The 21,939-nt window shown below is 38.5% G+C and overlaps 1 protein-coding gene across 14 annotated transcripts in view; it reads left to right on the forward strand.

Moving 5' to 3' along the window:
* The window catches only part of SOX6 (SRY-box transcription factor 6), a 386,542-nt gene that overhangs the window by 337,502 nt on the left and 27,101 nt on the right, over window positions 1-21,939 (forward strand). For all 14 annotated transcript variants that reach the window (XM_075427559.1, XM_075427555.1, XM_075427560.1 and 11 more), the window contains one exon: window positions 10,740-10,848. In XM_075427559.1, the coding sequence (XP_075283674.1) occupies window positions 10,740-10,848 (109 nt within the window). The remainder of the gene's footprint in view (window positions 1-10,739; window positions 10,849-21,939) is intronic.

Consider the following 21,939-nt stretch of genomic DNA (forward strand, 5'->3'; position numbering starts at 1 on the left):
CCTGTCTCAAAGGAAAAAAAGGAGTAATTGTAAGAAGGATAAAGCAGCTTTTTCAGCTTGGAAAGAAGTTGTTTAATTTTTATTCTCAGATTCCGTGTAAACATATGAGAACTACACACTTTGGTCCTGATTCAGTGAAGTGCGTTAGTCCATTCTTAATATAAGCACATAATTATTCCCTTGGAGTTAAGTAGTGACTGTCCACATCCTTGAGGCCTCTGTTGGACTGGAGTGAAAGTACTCAGCACCCTACAAGATCGAGGCCTATACGAGGCTGCAAGAATTTGCAGCTCACTGTTTTGTTTTATTTTGTTTTGTTTTGTTTTTTGCTGTTGAATGAAGATTAAAGACAGGAGATAGTTGAGGGGTACATCTATTTTATCACAGACATTATGTACATCATATTTGATATTGTAATCATGCAAACAGTAATCTTGCCTTCCTGACATAAACAGTAAGCAGCACATTTTCTTGAGGCTGAAATAATCAGAGAAAAACATGGCAGTGATGGGGGTACAAGAGGCAAAACACTGCATAATGATGTTGTTATCATTGTTCCATTGTCACCCATCCTTATTCTTTAGTGATATGTTTCTTTTGTCTCTGAACATAACAAAAAAGGCCTGAGTATAAACAGAGTAATATATAAGCAGCCATCATAAAATGCAACCTTGAAAATGTATACTTAAAATGCTACAAAATAAAAAAAATCAGGTTGATAAATACAGAAAAAGCCTACTTAATCTATATATGCATGGTATGCAATTATATATTTACATCCAGCACGAGGCAAGACATATACTTCAAGACAGTAGCATTTGGTGGGATTTCGTTAACTGCCTTGATTGCGTTTCTTATTCTAACTATCAATATGAGCATTTAAGCCCAAGTGTCTTTTGCGTCACCAATTTAAACTGCTTCAGGTGTCTTCCTGGAAATGGGATGGAACAGCCGTGTCTAAAGTTCTGCATTGCTTTTAAACAAGAGGGGTAGATACCCCAGTGACTCCTTCAGAGTATCTGGGTTAGATATCCATACTTCCAAAGCCCTGGAGGATTTACCCTAATGGAGGTACTGGAATCTATACGGACACTGTACAACACTATTCATGTTCAAAGACTGTTGTAATAAAATGCATAAAACGCAGTTTCAGATTTTCCCTGAAGTTTAGTTCTTGAATTGTAAAAATAATTGCAAATAGAGTATTTGCAATATTTGCTTTTAAACCTTTGTAACTACTACCCACATGCAGAGTACGAAAAGTGCATTTATTGCTGTTTGATAATTGATTATGTCCTGTAGTCCATTTTTATCACAGTTTTTCCAGTATTGTTTGATCATGTCACAAAATCTGACATGTGCCTATCATAAAGCACATTTGAAATGATGGAATTAAAGTATCTATGAGAACCTAATCTGTTTTTCTCTTAGGTTTTAGATGTTTAATATCAAATATATATATGTGTCTGTTTGCATGCACTTACATTTCCGTATTGTTCATAAAAGAACATCATATTGCTTCTCAAGATGTTTGACTAGTGGCATGTGTGTATGTCAGTGTGTGTGTTCTGGATTTTTTTAAGACCTCCCTTTTCCCAACTTTGTGTGGAAGGCAGCTGAATTTGCTTTGTGCTGTTGAGGTTTGCAGAACACCACAATGAAATTGAAATTGGTGACTTCTTTTCTGCCTTTTTTTTTTTTCCATTCCAAAAAAAAATTGTTGTGCTGAACCTAGAATAGTTTTCCTGGTTGTTATACTGCTGTGGTTTCTTGCTAAAGCTATGTTTTCAGCCTGGAATGTATTACTAGATGATTAAGAGAAAAGGATATTCACAGTTTTGAGGCTAGTAACCAGATCTCTGGTCTTCTAAATTCTGTTCTGATTCTAATGCATGACAATACTTTTAATGAAATTTAGTCACAAACAGAAAAGTTTGGGGAAGCATGCAGATAGATGTACAGAATCACGGCATTGTCTAAATTTGGTGAAAGTATTTGTATACACTTATGACATTTCAGTGTCTTCATTTTTAAATACTTGATGAAACCATCTGCTAAATTAAACTGAAATATAGCAAAATGTATATTATGATTGCTCTGTAGTAGTTAGTCTACTAGGAAAAAACCCCTTTGTTTTGCTATGTCCTTATGCATTTCTTCTTGTAACTCAAATGTTAGAAATTTGAATGACCATTCTGAAGGTCCAAATGTAGCTACTGAGTTTCTTCCATTAGTCACTTTACAGCACAGAAAAAAAAAGCCAGTCCTGCTACTTCCTAGTAGAAGTGTATGTCAATTGTAATTTGTGTTTATTTTTGTCTGTCTCACAAAAATACACATGTATGTGTTTCGTTAAAAGAAAATGTGGGGGTTTTAAACGGTTGCATTCAGATTCTTTTTAATTACAAGGTAAATAGATTTGGTCTGTACTGTTTACCTGTCCTCCCTTAAATCTAGTGAGCAGTACCTGATGTTCTAAAAGAAAATTAACTTCTCTCCCTAGAAGGCTCCCAGTTAAACATCTGTGGATGTTGGTCAGGAGGGAAGGGAACAGCAGAGAGAACGAGGGAATTTCTCTTTGACCCCAACAGTTGAACAGCTTACACTCTGGAACATGAGATTTGATTATCTTAGCATGTGTTACTACAAATGTTATTAACAGTCATAAAATTATCCAGCTCTTTTAAAAACAAGCAACAGCCCAAGCTTTAGACTCTTTCTGACCTCTAGTGAATTCTACAGCCGCATTATGCAGAGTGTAAAGTAGTAACTCCTTTTGTTTGCTTTTCATTTACCAGCTGTTAATTTAATTGATCATCCCTTTGTTTTTCAAGAACTAATGACTTCTTGGCAGTGTAAGGTGGAATTCCACAGTTTGCATGATTTTTTTTTTTTAATCTTGACACTTTAGTTGATGTGCAGTTTTACCGTAGGCTGCTGTATGAATTTGCTGCTGAAACAAAGAGTTAATCAGAAAGTTCTCAGATACTGTCATGCATCATGCCTTTGTGCATGGATAAAAAGTTGGAAACCGCATGAAAGTAGTAGTTGGGTTACCACACAACTGGATATGCTTAAGTCTGAACGCTTCATAACTCTAACTACTGGGGAGTTGCAAACTTATAAATAACCTTGCAATTGGTTAAAACCATATTAAAACCATATGAACAAAGACATAAAGCATTTGGTTAAGGGGGCTCAGTAAGTACAGTAATCCTGTTGAAAGTAATCTAACCAGGGCAGATCCATAGCTTAGGAGTGACTGTAAGTGTGGCAATAGTTATGGGTATGTCAATAATCATGTGTGAGAGGGCATAATATCCTGCTTAGGTGGAAACATTTGCTATCTGTTCTTTTTTTTTCTTTTTAAAAATACTTTTAAATTCATACACTTGCTTTTAAAGGCAAACTTGAATGCACTGAAATCTATTTTAGTATATGCTGAATGCTCCCAATAATCAGGCAATTCATCTAAAGCATTCTTACTTGTGTTCGGAGATCAAGATGGCTACTGCTTACCCTAAACAGAGGCTCTAGCAATTCTGATCCTTAACATCAGACTTCCAAAATAATTAGCTAAAGACAGTGCTTACAAGTAGGCCGTTTGGGTTTGCATTTATTTATCTGATGATTTTTTTGCCTTTAGCACTCCAGTTCCAAATTTTTTCTAGACACTTTAAAATTTGATGAAATTGCAGTTCTCAATTTTGACACCTGAACATGCGTCTTGAAAGAACTAAGTCCCATATCATGACAATCACTATGAAATTATGGTTACTGAACAACCTTGGATTATTTTCTGCAGGTGATGGTCTTGCATATGTCACATGGTCACGTGGAAGCCAGCTGAGGCTTGCCGTTCAGGCAAAGTAATTTTAGTGTAAATTCCCTGTTATCTCCTTTTAATCTCTTACTTTTCAGTTATGCTTTAAGATGGAAGAATATATTTAAAAGGGGATCTAATGGCTTCTCTCTCCCCAGTCTTTTCCAGCAAGTTTGCTTTGAGGCACTGTAATATAACACTGTAGTCTGTGGCAGGGATGCTAGTCCATGCTGTAAGTTCAGCATAGAAAGATAGTACTGGAATAGTTTATGAACAATATAGGGGCCTTCAAAAACTGAAAACAGCAGTATGTCGGGGTAAAAATTCGCTAACTGTCCATTTTTCTTTCCTGAGACCATTGAATTCAGGTATTTCACCTACATAAAAAATCAAGTAAGGTCAGGTTGTGTCATAGAACTCAGCATATCCTTTATTTGTGCAACCTGTAAATCAGTGTTTGGAAAAGATATACTTTGTATCTTGCAATATCTTAAAATATCCCTCAGGGGTCAGTACTGGGCCCAGTCTTGTTTAACTTCTTCATCAACGACCTGGATGAAGAGTTAGAATGTACCCTCAGCAAGTTTGCTGACGACACCAAACTGGGAGGTGTGGTAGATACACCAGAAGGCTGTGCTGCCGTTCAGCGTGACCTGGATAGGCTGGAGAGCTGGGCAGAGAGGAACCGGATGAGGTTCAACAAGTGCAGGGTCCTGCACCTGGGGAGGAACAACCTCATGCACCAGTACAGGTTTGGGGTGGACCTGCTGGAGAGCAGCTCTGCGGAGAGGGACCTGGGTGTCCTGGTGGACGACAGGTTAACTATGAGCCAGCAGTGTGCCCTGGCTGCCAAGAAGGCCAATGGGATCCTGGGGTGCATCAAGAAGAGTGTGGCCAGCAGGACAAGGGAGGTTCTCCTTCCCCTCTACACTACCCTGGTGAGGCCTCATCTGGAGTACTGTGTCCAGTTCTGGGCTCCCCAGTTCAAGAAGGATGAAGAGCTACTGGAGAGAGTCCAGCGGAGGGCTACAAGGATAGTGAGGGGACTGGAGCATCTCCACTACGAGGAGAGGTTGAGGGAACTGGGCTTGTTCAGCCTGAAGAAGAGAAGGCTGCGAGGGGACCTTATAAATGCCTACAAATATCTGAAGGGTGGGTGTCAGGAGGATGGGGCCAAGCTCTTTTCAGTGGTGCCCAGTGACAGGACAAGGGGTAATGGGCACAAACTGAGGCACAGGAAGTTCCGTCTGAACATGAGGAGGAACTTCTTCTCTCTGAGGGTGACGGAGCACTGGAACAGGCTGCGCAGGGAGGTTGTGGAGTCTCCTTCTCTGGAGATATTCAAGACCCGCCTGGACAAGGTCCTGTGCAGCCTGCTGTAGGTGACCCTGCTTCAGCGGGGGGGTTGGACTAGATGACCCACAGAGGTCCCTTCCAACCCCTACTATTCTGTGATTCTGTGATTCTGTGATATCAGCATTCCTATAATAAGTTTGCCTGCTTTGCTAATTTAATTTCTCTGGTTTCTTGGAGCAACTCCTGCTGCCATGATGTTGAAAACAAGTTCAAGATATTCGCCACAATTCTGCAAAACCAAAGGCCTTGCTTTTAATTGTAATAATAATGCCACTATTGTGTTTATCTACTTCGCCATCCAAAGAATTCCAGCAGTTGCATGCCTGCACACCAGTAGGATGATTGACATTGTTGTAATAAGGTTAATGTTTAAACTTCCCACCCGTAATAATGAAAATATCCTGAGATAAGGCTGAAAGTCAATTTGTAATTATCCCTGCCATGCCAAGATGTTGCAAAAGAGTCTAAGTGGAGCGTAATTTAACTTTTCAGTCCTAGCTGTTAAAAAGTAGTAAGAAGCAAGTGAAAAGCTTGGGACGTTTGTATCTTGATTTTCCAGGGGGAAAAAGAAGGTTTTGTGATTCCTCCTTATTCAAACTGGGAATAATATTCTCTGTGTTCTGCTGAAAATGTCCTTTTTATGTTTTGAATATAGTAAGTTGTTTGCCTGATGTTTACTGTCCATGGTATATAAAGGCAATAGATCACAGTTAGGAAAGAAGTTACTAGAAGATTTAGTATGGAATAATTCAAATGAAATACATTTCATACATAAAGACAACATGTATTTATTTGTAGTCATTCTAACTAAAGTACTGTCCTCTGAAGAAATAATATCCCTTCAGTCATATGCTCTGTGGCTTCTGTGAATGACCCATATTAATTCAGTTTCTAGAAACTGGCTCTTTAATATTGGTAACTGCTTCCATGCTAGACTATTGAAATAAAGGGTATTGCATCATTGTTGAATCATGTCTACTTAAATAAAAAGTATTTGTTTGCAAAAAACATATATATTTTAAATCTTTTACACAACGATCAGCATGCATGCCATTTTCCATTTCACACTAAGCATACATTTCAGATGTGGAAAAAGAAAGCATGTTGAAATAATTTGAGGCATGGGTATAGTCGGATCAGTCTTGGTAATCCAGAAGGGAGGGGTGCCCAGTGTATTATTACATTTCGTATATTATTTTTCAAGAGATGGATGCAATCAGTCATCTTCTCGCATATGGTTTGAAAAAAAATTGTCTTGCTGGCAAGTAAACTGTTATTTAAGTACACAATCCACAGTACTACAGAAACAGTTTTGCCAAACTTGTCCAAGTATTCTCACATCCTTAAAAATGGTATAAATATCATTTATAGCAAGCCGTTTACTTCAGACTATATGGAATGCCTTCCTGCTCCCCTGATCTAAGTGTCCCAGTTTGCATTATGACCTTTATTGCTTCTGTTTGATGGAGTGATCAGTAAAAATTTAATGACACTATAAAATAATAAAAATGTCATTAATTTACCACGGATCTTGGATGCAGCGGTTGTAAAGTTACATTAATAAACAGAATATTTTTTACAACAAAAAGCATTGTTACGTGGGAACATATAAATAACACACATAAATTTAAGAGCAATTTTACTGTTAGCACACACATTATTATGGAATAGCCAATAAGTGTATAAAACATAGTATATAAAATTTTATGAAAATATAGTGTGCACATCAAAATTCAGCTTTTATCTAAGCGCAGAGAAAAGCCATTATTATGGGCTTACTGTTTCATTGCTGTTCTTTCACAAGATCACAATTTTATATTTGTTTCTAGTCATTTGAAGTTTGCAGCCTTTTCAGAGGTAGGGGCTACTGCTTCCTTTTCCTTTACTCCTTGCTTCACTAAATCATTCTTTCACCTTCCACACGTGAAGAAAGAATCGATATTTTCTGCCAGAACATGTCGGAAAAGTTGCTAAGTTAATGCAAAGCTAAAAATAATGCCAAAGGGGTTGAAAGGCTTGCTTGGTGACTCTGGGAATAAGGGATAACTATCTAACAGTCTATTTGTCATAACTGGGACTGCTCCATCACTGACTGTGATAATATGCGAATATGATGGATGCCACAGCCTTGTGGCTCATAACATTTAACATTCATCAGCTCTCACTAACGGGGGCTTTATAATTTAAATATCTTTATTTAATATGCAACATCTACCTCATACATCATAATTTCAAAGCACTTAGAGAACCAACAGTCCTGCAAGACATTTGAGCAGACTTTAATTTTTTCAATAACTTTTACGTTTTCTGCATGTTTGTGACTGACAATGCATAAAAAGTGCCTAATCATATCACAGAATGGAAAATTAAAATTTGGCTGCTAAGAAGAATCTTTTTTCTCTTCTTTTTCTCATTTTAAAGAAGTGATTACTTTTGCTGTGTGTTCAACATATGAAGAAGCACAAAGGACCTGAATTGTGCTGGGAAGATTTTTCAGTTTTCTAGTGCAAACTCCAATTGACTGTCTTGATCATGAGAAAGGATTGTCAGTGTCATGTCCTAAACCTTTTTTCTGAAATTTGAATAGGAAAACTTAAGATGACTATACAGTATAATCTCCATAGCCCATACAAAACCTCAGTTCAAAATAGAGCTCCAAAATGCTTTTTCAGAGGAAACAAAACACCCACACTGTCCGTAGCAGTGCACTTTATGACAAACTCACCAACATTTTCTATTAATGTAGGTTAGGGAGGTAGCAATATATCCATCAGTTGATGTACATGTGTGCGAACATAATGTACATGTAGGTATCATATTTGGTAGCGCAGCTAGGTATAGCCATTAACTTTTAATAAAGGTATGTCTTTTTTTGTTCATATAGGAATATTAAGTACAAAATCAATCTTCCTCTCAGTCCTTGCTCATACTAGGAAGAAGGTATACTTTCAAAGATTTTTTAGTGCAAGGAACTCTGTAAGACAGGAGCAAAGGCAAATCCCATGAAAAAGGATTGGAGCCTAGTGGGACAGATTTTGTGTGAATTTGTTGTATTTCATGCAATTGTAAAGGCATCTACTAGATAAAAACATTATTAGTATTGAGGAACATTTTTCTATTTTCTATAGTTCTCTGAATTTGTCTAAACCCAATGCAAATACTGAAAATTTTTTTACAATCACTACAAAGATTATTTTCAGTAAAAAACCAGGCAAAGTAATGACATTAAAAGGCATTTCAAAGATTTAAATGTAGCTAGCTTTGTTACAGCTTTTTATGAATTAGAAGGAGGGGTTATGAAATAACTGTAAGTACATTTTCTTTGTTTGACAAAGGCAGGTATTTTTATGATATGTGTTTTCATTTTACTGTTCCTGAACCTTATAATGTAATTTTCCCTTTTCTCCTTCCATGTCAAAATATTGATATTCCTTCAGAAACTTTCTTTTTTTTTCTTTTTTTTTTTTAAACAGAATATTTTCTGGTAAAATCAAAGAGAATAAATGACTAGAAAGATATTTCAAATGTGCATATTGATATGTAGCAGGATCTGTTGATTTTTGTAGCATAAAGGTATTTTTCCTTCTTCTGAAACACACTTGAAGGTGATTCTTCCAAGAATACTGCAGGTGCTGTATTAACATCCTTAAGAAAAAGCTTTTTGCACAAATATTTTGGGAGAGACAATATATGTGCCAAAAGCTGTTTTCTTAGTACCGATCTTCTTTTTTATCTCAACTGCAAATCAGCCCATTGCAATGGAACACGGAATCCTTGACAAAATTATTTTTTGTTCTGTCTACCAGTAAAGCAGATCTCATCCTGATGATTCAGGCGTATTGTTCCATTTCACAGCATCTTTCAGTAAAATATCGGGCCTCTAGTATTGCAGTGCCTCTGAGCTGCAGTCACATTTCGTTCGTAACACTTTCTTTTCACGTGAGTTCCTTTGTATATGTAATCTCCTTCATCAACCACAGATTTTACAGAAGAAAATAAGTTAAGAGGTTAACCAAATATAAAATGCAGAGTTATTTTTTTTGACAGCTGGGAGATTCTGAGGAACTTTTAGAAATGCAGTTAGAACCTGAAATGCCTCAGCTGCATGTTGCGGCAAATCCAGTGTCAGGTTGCGCTTTCTTGTCTTCCTCTGCAAGTTAAACAGAAAATAATTTTTGAAATCCATGGCTGAAGGAATCAAAAGAATGAGGAATCAAAAGAATCCCTCAGTTGTTGGCCTGGTGGGGTTTTATTACTAGTAATAATAACACTGGAAAGCAGAAATATTTGGAGGTGGAGCAAATGAGCAGTCAAGGCCATCAAGTATGTTTTGTCCTTAAGAACATTTCCAAGTTTCTTACCATCTTGCAGGAGAGAAACTCCTAGTGTTTTCTGCTTATGTCTGTTATGGACGGAACAGAACTAGGTCATTGAACAATAGACTGAACAGCAATCAGCACTCTACTTCTGCATAATGCATTAAGTATAACATGGAGACACTGTTCATAGAGCTGAAAGCTGGTATTTCATGTCTGTAAATTCAAGCTGACATGACATTTAATATTGTTTCATAGTAATGAACAACAAGGTTTTATTCATTCACAAGTACAACATAATGCCAAATTTAGTCTGAAGAGGTAACAACAAGGCAAGAGGGAAAACATGCTATGTTCCTTCAAATGAGAATGCTAAATTAATGATAACCATTGAATGCTTTGGTACTGATACACAGTACTACAGAGACTACTATTCTGAGACAATAATACACTGTCATTTATACTGCCTTTGTCCAGTAGTTCATTGAAGAACTAGTTAACACATAAAATACCTTTCAGTTTCCACATTCTAGTTCCAGGTTTCCTATGGAGGTATCCAGCTCTCAAAAGCTTTCTGTTTTTCTAGGAGTGTGCATTCTTTTTCCTTTTTTTTTTTTTTTTAATCTCTGTAGGTTTCCTTTCCACCGAGGTACAATTTAAATTCCTAGACAAAATAATATCAGTTCTGTCATCCACTATTCCTTCTTTCAAATACTTGTCTTTGAAAACCTTTTCCATAAAATTCAGACTTGTGTTTTCTCAGAGGTATGAATGCAAACTTGAATCTCATAGTGGGGAAAAAGTGTTTTTTCCATTAAATTAGCAGTATATTTTAATACAAACTCTTCTTTCAACTTCTGAATTTTCATGTCTCCCAAATGTTGATTGTCTTTTCCAGTTAAAGTTAGAAAATAAGTGGAAAGGCAAAGTGAGCAGCATTGATCAGCACTTCTCGCTGCCAAGAGTGTTTTGCATTTGCATGTACAATCGTTTATGCATTATGGCAGTGTAGATCAAAACACTCTCAAAGTTTCTGGATATGGTTCACATTTAAAATTGATTTTCATAAATGCAAACATTCAGAATCTGTAAAAAATTGTCCTTGAGTTAAAATTCTAATTAAATGCACCCATTATTTGTTCAGATTTTTAAAATAGGCACGTATTAGTGCATACACATATGCGCAGGCATATGAGGAGAACTAACCTATATGGAGCATTAAGACTACTTCTGTTCTTTTCCAGGAAAGAACAAGGTTTGAAAATTTAGGCCCACAGTTAACAGGGAAACCCAATGAAGATGGAAAACTGGGCCCTGGTGTCATCGATCTTACAAGGCCAGAAGATGCAGAAGGTGAGTTGCAATTTTGGCTATGAGTTATTGAACACCACATTACAGAATGGTATGGCTGAAATGCTGCCAGTGTCATAAGTACTGTCTAGGTTACATCCTGGGGTAACGCTTGAATGATCTCTGTGTGTTTTTGTGAGATTGTAATAAGTCCACAGCAAAGAGTGGATACATGCAAAGGACTGTATAGCCCTCTAAGCCCTTCTGCAATGCAACTATTTTTTTTTCCCCCAGCAGCTGTCAGTTAAGTGTTTACATTTTATACTATTAACAAAAGTGCAGAAAACATTGAGAAAATTATCTCAGCAAGGCAATATATACATGTATAAATTTACACCAGTTTTTAAGGATTTAGTAGCTTTGAAGAAAGTTAAAGCTCCTTAAGAAGTCTACCCATCAGTGCACTCGCAAACTATTCAAACTATACCAAGCACAATTTTATTGACAGGCAGCTGTCAAATGATAATGGAAATATATTTCACATTTTCTATACGAAAATGTCTTTTTCATGATATAACCCTTCAGTGCATTTACACTTATTTCAGTGAGAGTTCTATATATCAGGCATACAGTGTGTCAAGCCACAGATGGAAATCAGTGTTTATAAAGACCGAGTTTAGTCTCTAGCAGGGTTACCATGCATGATCTGGAAGTGGATGCCACTGGTATCCTCTCTACCCTATGATACACTAGAAGAGAACATGAAGATAGTTACTAGAAGTCACTGTAGTAAAATGAATGTACTATTCATATAGAGTATTATGCAACATTTTCCCCCCTCAATTTACTTCTGTTTGAGAACAATTTTGCTCTTTTTTAACCTGACAAGTTCTAGTTATGCTACTATTCTGGAGAAAAGATTAAAACATCTCTAAATTTTTCCATTAATATCCAAACATCTGTGACTGTTGACAAATAGGGTTATTTTCAACTGATTCTTGAAATATTGTGGCAAAATCTTTCTGATAAAAAGGCATTAATTTTTTCTGCATAGAGAAATATTCCTATGAGCACATATTCTGTTCTGTCACTCTGTGACTCGGAAATAAATGGTCCAGGTAAGGTCTCACAGATTGTCACTTCATTCTGAAGTCTGACGAGAGTAGCACATGTAAATGTTATCTTTTCTTTACTGTGTAGGTAGTACATGATATGCCTGTGATAAAACATCTTAGAGCCCTGATTCTCTTTTCTTGCCAGCTGACATACATTATCTTTAATCAGTCTCTAGGCAAACCAAAAAAGCTGAATTTAAAACTATTTTGGGCAAGGACATGTATACAATGGAGAAGCTGAAAGTTCAGTTCCCAAATGTTCCTGTATTGACTCATCCATACAGAGGGATAGTTAACTTTCACATTTAATTCAAGAAAATATTCCTGATTATTGGCTTAATAACATGATTAACTTATCACCTGGAACTTGCATATGTACCAGGAACTCATGCTGACATGGGTTTTGCTTAGAATTTTTTTTTAAGTGTTTTGACATAGTTGAAACTCAGGTCTCCGTAACAATAAGATACGAAGATGACTGAAGCTCATCAGCCATTTATTACAAATAATATTCAGTAGGAGGATAGTGCCTTAATGAGACATTTCAGATTTTCCCTATATATATATATATTCAATAGTTCCTTATAAAACCAACAATTTCCAGGTTTTCATTTTTAGGCAGCTAGTATATATGAGCTTCATTTAGTCATCCTTTATTGGATGTGATTAGCCACTGTTGTATTGTCCTTAAACAAGAAAATACTGAACAGAATGTAGGTAAAAAATAACTTCCAGACAGGTGTTGCAATGATTTTTTTCCTAGGAAAAAGGACTTAGGAGATATATGGACTTTCAAAAGTACTTGTTGACTAATCAGGTATTTATAAACTGCTTTGTAAGGAATTTCCATCCTGTGGCAACTTCTCGTATTTCAACATATTGAAGGATCATTTTTTCCTCAGTTGGGGTGAAAAGTTGCAACAGAATATTTACAATTACTAGTTTATACATATAACTGTGTTATATGACATCAAGTCCCTGATGACTTTCTTAGTTTAGCTCATTTCCTTCAATTCATCCTTTCTCTTTCTAGTGTACTTAATTTAGTATCTTGATACACCTTGTGGTACTGAACCCCCCCTTTGTTACTGGACAGTGCAGAATGAAGCTTTGACATATGTAACCCAAGTTACAGTGATGTGTGCCAGTTTAAGGACAGTGTACGTGTCTTTCTAGAGCCAGTGGGGCAGCCTGAGGCATGGTGTGTTACCACATGGGAAATCTGAGTTCATGAATGGATTCAGATTTCCAGACTTTGTTTAGCAGCCAAGAGATGTCTCTAGAAAAGAGATGCTGGATGAATACCTCTGCTGAGCTAAAAGTAAAACATTGGCAGGAGTTCAAAACTAAACTGCTTATTTGTCCTCCTAGTTGTAGACAAGGTGAATTAGGTATTAGCTTGACATAAAAAAAAAGATATTCAAGGTATCACCCAAGTTTTGCCCCTTATCTTTGGCAAGCTAGCTAAGAGATGACACTTCTAGTGTGGCATTACTTAGAGTGAAAGTCCATTGAAAACAGTGCTGCTGAAATATCAGCAGTTAAACTGTGGCCTCTGATCTTCTGTACCATGCTACCAACTCTGTTCATCTTCAAGCATATTAACACTTCTAATTGTCATGAAACTATTACAGATCTTTCTAGGTTTGCCATGTCACAAAGTTTTTTATATGTGTTGCTATTATTTTGTGCTTCCACATGTGTGTGTTTCAGCACTGGGTTACTAAGCAACTTCACAACTTATTCTTTAGAATAAAAGAATCATTTAGGTTTGAAAAGACCCTTAAAATCATTGAGTTAACCTAACACTACGAAGTCCACCACTAAACCATGTCCCTAAGCACCACGTCCACACATCTTTTAAATACCTCCAGGGATGGTGACTCAACCACCTCCCTGGGCAGCCTGTTCCAGTGCTTGATAACACTTTCAGTGAAGAAATTTTTTCTAATATCCAATCTAAACCTCCCCTGATGCAACTTGAGGCCATTTCATCTAGTCCTATCGCTAGTTACTTGGGAGAAGAGAACAACACCTGCCTTTCTACACCCTCCTTTCAGGTACAGAGAGCAATAAGGTCACCCCTCAGCCTCCTTTTCTCTAGACTAAACAACCCCAGTTCCCTCAGACGCTCTTCATAGGACTTGTTCTCTAGCCCCTTCACCAGCCTCGTTGCTCTGCTCTGGATATGCTTCAACACTTCAATGTCCTTCTTGTAGTGAGGAGCCCAAAACTGAACACAGTACTCCAGATGCAGCCTCACCAGTGTCAAGTACAGGGGCACGATCACCTCCCTACTCCTGCTGGCCACACTATTCCTGATACAGGCCAGGATGCTGTTGGCCTTCTTGGCCACCTAGGCACACTGCTGGCTCATGTTCAGCCGGCTGTCGACCAACACCCCCAGGTCCTTTTCCTCCATGCAGCTTTCCAGCCACTCTTCCCCAAGCCTGTAGCGTTGCATGGGGTTGTTGTGACCAAAGTGCAGGACTTAGCACTTGGCCTTGTTGAACCTCAGCCAGTTGACCTCAGCCCATTTATCCAGCCTGTGCAGATCGCTCTGCAGAGTCTTCCTACTCTCGAGCAGATCGACACTCCTGCCCAGCTTGGTGTCATCTGCAAACTTACTGAGGGTGCACTCGATCCCCTCATCCAGATCATTGATAAAGGTATTAAACAAGACTGGACCCAATACTGAGGCCTGGGGAACACCACTCGTGACCAGCTGCCAGGTGGATTTAACTCCATTCACCACCCCTCTTTGGGCTTGGCCATTCAGCCAGTTCTTTTTCCAGCGAAGAGTACACCCATCCAAGCCATGAGCAGCTAGTTTCTCCAGGAGGATACTGTCTTGAGGGCGTTTCTTCTCGCCTTAGCACTCGTTACTTCAGAGAAGAGCCTTACACCCACCTCACTACAGTCTCCTTTCAGGTCGTTGTAGAGTGTGATAAGGTCTCCGCTAAGCCTCCTTTTTTCAGACTAAACAACTCCATTTCCCTTAGCTGTTCCTCATAGGACTGGTTCTTGAGACTCTTCACCAGCTTCGTTGTCCTTCTGTGGCTTCCTCTAAGAAGAGAGCCTTGTTGCATTTTAGTGTCTTGCCAAAGTCACAATCTCAACTGAATGTCAAAGGTACCTAATAGTTTTGTCATTGTTACTTACCATTAATCTTTTTTTCAAATGTTTTTTAAAAATTAACATTTGAGTGCAGGTTGCTGTAGACATCTTCATATAATATTTATATGTTTTGTTGTGTGCTGTTATGCAAATAACACAGTCCTACAGAAAATAAAGATTCTGATGTAACATATTGGGGGTCAACTTTTGACCCCTTCATCAGAAATACATCTAGATCTCTGAGGTCCAAGTGCAGTTGTGACAGAGTGAGTGGGTGGCTGTTAGATCTGTCAGATGCTTTTACTCCCATCATCAGAATTTTAGTACTTCAGAATTATGAAATTTACTATATTTAGAGAAGATATATTGGCTATTTGTGGAGGGCTTTTTGGGGGGGAGTGGTGTAACAGATTTATTCCTGAGCCAAGGAGTCCAAATCTAGCCCCACTATTGGCCATAAACTGGGGGTAAGTGCAGTTTGGGCTGAATCCTGATCCCCCAACTGAGCTAGACCAAGGGGGCTATGGAAGTGCAGTTCCACTCCCTGCCTACCTGCACACCTGCATTTCCAAAGAAACTGAAATGTGCAGAGACATGGTACATGTTTGTCTCATCCCAGCAGGCAGCCAGCATAGACCAAATCTGGGAAGTGCTCCTGGTTCCTATAGCTTTGACACAGCCTTTAAAGTTCAAGTAATTTGTTGTTAGAAATATCAGCAGACTTCTCTGTTTTATGGAATGCCTTTGTAATAGTATCTAGCAGTGATTTCTCTTTACTCCTTGTCTTTTCTATAACATCTGGCAGTGATCTGAGTTTGACAGGATCAGAGTCATGTTTTCCTTTAATTTGAGGAGTGCTTGCGGTACTGGGTCATTGATCAGAAGCTGAAGCTACATGTATTTTTTTTTTTAATCATAAATTATAAGACAAGTGTTAAAATTCTTTAAATTTAGCTCTATGCAATTATAAGACCACTATGAAAGGATACTGCAGAATGACTTTTAAGACTGAACTTGTTGTCCCTACCCAGCGTGTGAAACCTTTTTTAAGGTTAATGGTAACTAGGTGTACTTTCAGAGATGACCTAGCATATGAAGTCATGTTCAAAGTTTGTGTTACTCATAATGATCTGTCATCTGAATGGAGGCCTTAAAATAATCATCAAGAGTTTTATATTATATATGACATAAACCATAAACCAACATCTCTGTTACTTCCTTAGCCACCAGCAGGACTGGGCTAACTATATTAAAAATCATGCTCAGAGTGTATTCAAAAGCATTGCCACTGACTGTGACACCATTGATGAATAATCCACAGTTACTAGACTTATATCATTACCTGGAAATCCCGGTTGTCCTGTAAAAATATATGATAATGTTTGTAGCTAGGAAAATTCAAAAAAATGATTTCAGAGCCTCATAAATGTGCAGTGACTGGTATGCAAAATTATAAACAACAGCCAATTACAGAACTAAACAAGGATTTTTTTTTTCTCCAAACCTCCTCATTTGAACAGAAGCATCATTCTTTCTGTAGGTGACTTCGTAATTTTGAACATTTGAGATTGTCTGTACTGGAATACAGCTAACTAACATGGACACACGAAGACAGCTTTGAATCTACCTATAGCTAAAACCCTTTTTTGAACTTGACTGACATACATGAACTGACTGGAGTGTGTAGAATATAGTCAGAAGCCATAGGTGAGGCCTGTTTAAATTCCAGGTGGGGGAACCTAAAGTCTTTAGTTCTTAGTTATCTGAGAATATTGGGTGATTTGAATATGTTTTTTTGATTCAAGTTCTAAAAAGATACTGCTTTCACAGATGCTCGCTTTTGGTGGTAGTGCTGTTTCTTTTGAATCATATAATGTGCTCCATGTTCATGGATCTTGTGCTTGTATAATGTGCTCTGTGTTTATGGATCCTTCTGTTTTTGTGGTTGTGGTCAAATGCTTTGGCAATTTGTAGGAAGTATGTTAAGATTTTATTTTTCAGTAGATAGAAATCTGCAGAATAGACCTAATGTTCCTGTTGACAATTACTTTACCTTTGCTGAGGTTGCCGTGTGGTTTCCTTCAGCAGTCATAGTCAGGGATTCAAATTCCATCAAGACCTGGTATTCATTCCTGCCAAAGAACTGAATCTGTTAAAATACAGTTTTCTTGATTGGATCCTAGGCTCAGGGCAAAAACATCTGAATGTTATTGTTTTGCCACTGCCTCAATGTGTGATTTTGTAAAAGAGAAAGAACTTTGTATCCTGTTCTCCCAAGCAAAAAAACAGATGCATTGTGAAGCTAAATTCATTTTTATAAAGCAAATAAAAACAGCCTAGTTCCATGTTCATTCATGTTAATATATTAGAATCAGGGGCTTGTGAGTTAAATATTTGGCCTCACAGTTTTCCATTTGGGACAACATACACAAAGATCTTTTCTTCTGAGTCCTGTTTTGATGTTTTAATTTATTCTATTTCTTATGTGGTAGTTTTCTTGATTTTGTAAACTTCATGTTTAGCACTTGCTGCTTCTTCCTTTGATACTAATCTACCAGTGTGTGTTAAGCATGGACCGTAGTTCTGAGGATAGGTACATGCCTGCTAGTTTAGATAAAAACAATTTTAAATAATGTGGTGGGATGTGTCTGTCCACTTTATCTGTATCTAAGTATTTACTTTATCCTTGTATTAGACTATTACTTTTCAAAGTCTCCCGAAGGATGACCTTTGCTATGAAACCTAGATGTTGAGCCAGTTGTTAAGAGGTATCTTGGAGTCTTCGGTGTGGGATTGGTAACAGCCCATCTTCTTATATTAATGGACTTAGTGCCTGTGTCCTCCCTTTCACTGCCTGTTGTCTTTAATCTGTAAATTCCTTGTCTTAAAGATTGTGTTTTTCTATATACCAAGTCACCATTTGAAATTATATAGCTTTAAGCCTTATCTATTTGATCGTGGTATCTTGGACCATGTTCCAAACAGGCTGAATGCAAGCCAGTTGGGGACTGTGAGCTGCATAACCATTGGTAATAGGCTGGTTCAAGTAGCAAGCCCTACCTTGATCTTTTTAATTCCAGTTCAGATATACACAGTTTTTGGTCTGAACCTGATTTTGGACCTGAACCCAAGGTTGGAGGAGCACAAGTTCACCTTTGCTTTTAAAAGAACATATTTCTGTTCAGCAGTAAGCTAAAGAACACAGTTCTGCAGCATTTCAGATAGTGGATTTGCTGACCAACATACAAAGTCAATAAATTGCTCAATATTTGCAGCAGTTAACAGCAGTCTGTCTTTTTATGTCCATAAAATTAGCACTTCCCATTCATATTTGACTTGGACTAGCCACATTGCAAGGCATGTTGTAGTACAATGAGAGATTCTACCTGCCCAAAAGCAAGTGAAATTGAATGGCAGAGAAAGAAAAAAATGGTGTTAGGCATCATCATGGGTTTAACCAATTGCCAGAACATGGTGAACAATGAGTGGCTGCAACGGCAGCAGCAGCGGTGAATGTGGAATCATGTGGAGGAGACAAATGAGCTAACTGGGGAAAGACAGTGAGTAGAAGGTAGTTTCTTGGCTGCATGGGGACAAACATGAGAAAAAGGAGCTACAAAGGGAGCACAATGTTGATACATAAGGGTGAGGAGAAACTGCCACCTTGTCCAGTTCCAAATTTCTGTCCATCTGTCAAAGCTTCATTTATTCTCTCCCTGGTGATAGAGCAGTCATTATGATAAATGCCTCGGTTTTGCAAATCTTTTAAGTAAAAACCAGATCAGCGCTTTCTGAAAGGAGCACCTCTATCATATACTCAAAGCCTCAACATTCTTATAAATGCCCAATAGTAAATGATTGCTTATACAAAAGGGTGACACAGTCCCTTCTTAACTCCAAAAACGGTTGACTTTGAGTAGCTGAAGAAGTAGGTGAAAGGGACCCATATATTTGCAGTCAGATCAATCTTGGCAGGCTGCCAACACAATCCAAACCTGTGAGGTAACTTGTTTAACACCCTCCTATGCAGAGGTGTAAACAACAGGTAGTACATGCATGACAAAGCAACACCTACTTTTGTGACAGTGCTTCATAAATACTGGAGGAAACAATACCTCTCCACGCCAGAATTTGTTGCATATAAATATTTGTAATAGTTGCTATGGCAGTTGAGAGGGGAAAGATGAAAATCAGACAACAGTGAAAGCTGTCTGAAAACAAAGAAAGTGTTTCCACAGAGAATGCAGTAAACTCAAGCACTGGAATTTTTATTCCCCTGAATTCTTGTTATAGGTCTTTGATTTTAAAAAACCCATAAGTCTATTATTTAAAGATAAAAGAACTTACTGTCTTTGTTAGACCAGATGCTAAAAGGTGGCCTTCATTAATCGTGGTTGCCATTTTTAACACCCATTAATCTATCTGATTATGCCTGATATTTGAGTGATACACTTAAATTATAGAATAGAATCATAGAATCGTTTAGGTTGGAGGAGACCTTCAAGATCATCAAGTCCAACCATTAACATAACACTGTCAATTCCACCACTAAACCATGTCCCTAAGCTCCACATCTTTATGTCTTTTAAATACCTCCAGGGATGATGCCTCCACCACGTCCCTGGGCAGCTGGTTCCAGTGCTTGACAAACCCTTCAATGAAGAAATTTGTCCTAATATCCAATCTAAACCTCCCCTGGTGTAACATGAGGCCATTTCCCCTTGTCCTATTTTCTGATACTAGGGAGAAGAGCCAGACAGCCACCTTGCTACAACCTCCTTTCAGGCAGTTGTGGAGAGCAATAAGATCCCCCCTCAGCCTCCTCTTCTCCAGACTAAACAACCCCAGTTCCCTCAGACGGTCCTCATAAGACTTGTTCTCTAGACCCCTCACCAGCCTCGTTGCCCTTCTTTGGACACGCTCCAGAACCTCAGTGTCCTTCTTGTAGTGAGGAGCCCAAAAGGGCCCCAAACTGAACACAGTACTCGAGGTGTGGCCTCACCAGTGCCAAGTACAGGGGCACGATCACCTCCCTACTGCTGGCCACACTATTCCTGATACAGGCCAGGATGCTGTTGGCCTTCTTGGCCACCTGGGCACACTGCTGGCTCATGTTCAGCCGGCTGTCGACCAACACCCCCAGGTCCTTTTCCTCCATGCAGCTTTCCAGCCACTCTTCCCCAAGCCTGTAGCGTTGCATGGGGTTGTTGTGACCAAAGTGCAGGACTTAGCACTGGGCCTTGTTGAACCTCAGCCAGTTGACCTCAGCCCATTTATCCAGCCTGTGCAGATCGCTCTGCAGAGTCTTCCTACTCTCGAGCAGATCGACACTCCCGCCCAGCTTGGTGTCATCTGCAAACTTACTGAGGGTGCACTCGATCCCCTCATCCAGATCATTGATAAAGGTATTAAACAAGACTGGACCCAATACTGAGGCCTGGGGAACACCACTCGTGACCAGCTGCCAGGTGGATTTAACTCCATTCACCACCCCTCTTTGGGCCTGGCTATCCAGCCAGTTTTTTACCCAGTGACAAGTATACCTATCCAAGCCATGAGCAGCTAGTTTCTCCAGTAGGATGCTGTGGGAAACAGTGTCAAAGGCTTTGCTAAAGTCTAGGTAGACAACATGCACAGCCTTTTCCTCATCCACTAGGCAGGTCACCTTGTCACAGAAGGAGATGAGGTTAGTCAAACAGGACCTGCCTTTCATAAACTCATGCTGACTGGGCCTGATCACCTGGTTTCAGAATAGCTTATAACAGATCAGGAATCTGGAATAAAGTACTGAGACACAGAATTTCAGTTCTGTTGGATGATGTTTGGTGCCTCAGCCCTGGCGTAACTCAACGCCTGCAAATCGGTTAGGAATAAGACATTCTGTCTTCAAGAACTGTCCCGTCACTTTTCTGATGGCAACCACTTAATGAATCTCATTGTTGCCAGCAGCCCCATAACTTTTTACAGGGGGAGCTCCCACTTTGAGTATTGAAAAATCTGCGTTGGAGATGTGTGGACTGATCTTCCCATGGCATTTAAACTTATTCCTCTCAAGACGCTAATATTTAACACATAGTATGCTTCTCACATTCAGAATACTAGAACTGGATGTCATCCACAAGTGTTACCTTTTGATTTTCAACTCTTAGATATTTTTTTCCTGCTGCTAAATATGAGGCTTTCTCATTTGCTGTTTCTATGCTACAGTAATTGATTCTTATAGAATAGCACCTTTACTTAAAAAAATTGTAGTTAGAATTTCCGATGTTATACAACCAACCACTGTTACAACGCCCTGAGTTTTACATAGCGGTGCCTATTAGCAGAGTTATGGTTAAGGGCTTGTCACAATTTCCATTATATAGTAAAACATTATTTTCAGGAATTTAGATCAAGGCTGTAAAAAGTAACTATGGGCTGCAGTTTTACACAGAAAATCTTTGCCCATGAGAAAATTATTGTCATGAATGCTGAAAGCATCAGTCAGATTGTTTAGCTATTTTTATGTGGAGTGAGTGAAAAATTAAATATGGTAGTTCAGTGGTTGAAAACATTTTTTCACATTGATGTACGGCCACCACAGGTGTGAAACACCACATGGTCCTGATTCTTAGCTCTGTATATGTCTTTGTACTGCTCCAATATCGAAAAAGGAGCTTGAAGCTGCCTGAAACAGTGTAAAATTTCTGGGAACAATTGAATTTTCAGCTGACAGAGAAAGCCACCACTATGTCATATTGCATGGAGGAGGGAGGAATATTGCTTTTCTTACTTACCTCTTTGAGCACAGGGAGTGGAGCAGAAATATGAATACATTAAGGAAAGAACATCATATATTGTGTCTAAGCATGAGCAATTGATACAGATTCAGACAAGTCCTCTTCATTGTACAGCTGTCTATTTTTTTAAGTTTATACTTCCC

Source organism: Opisthocomus hoazin, chromosome 7, assembly GCF_030867145.1.
Source record: "Opisthocomus hoazin isolate bOpiHoa1 chromosome 7, bOpiHoa1.hap1, whole genome shotgun sequence".
Lineage (NCBI taxonomy): Eukaryota > Metazoa > Chordata > Aves > Opisthocomiformes > Opisthocomidae > Opisthocomus > Opisthocomus hoazin.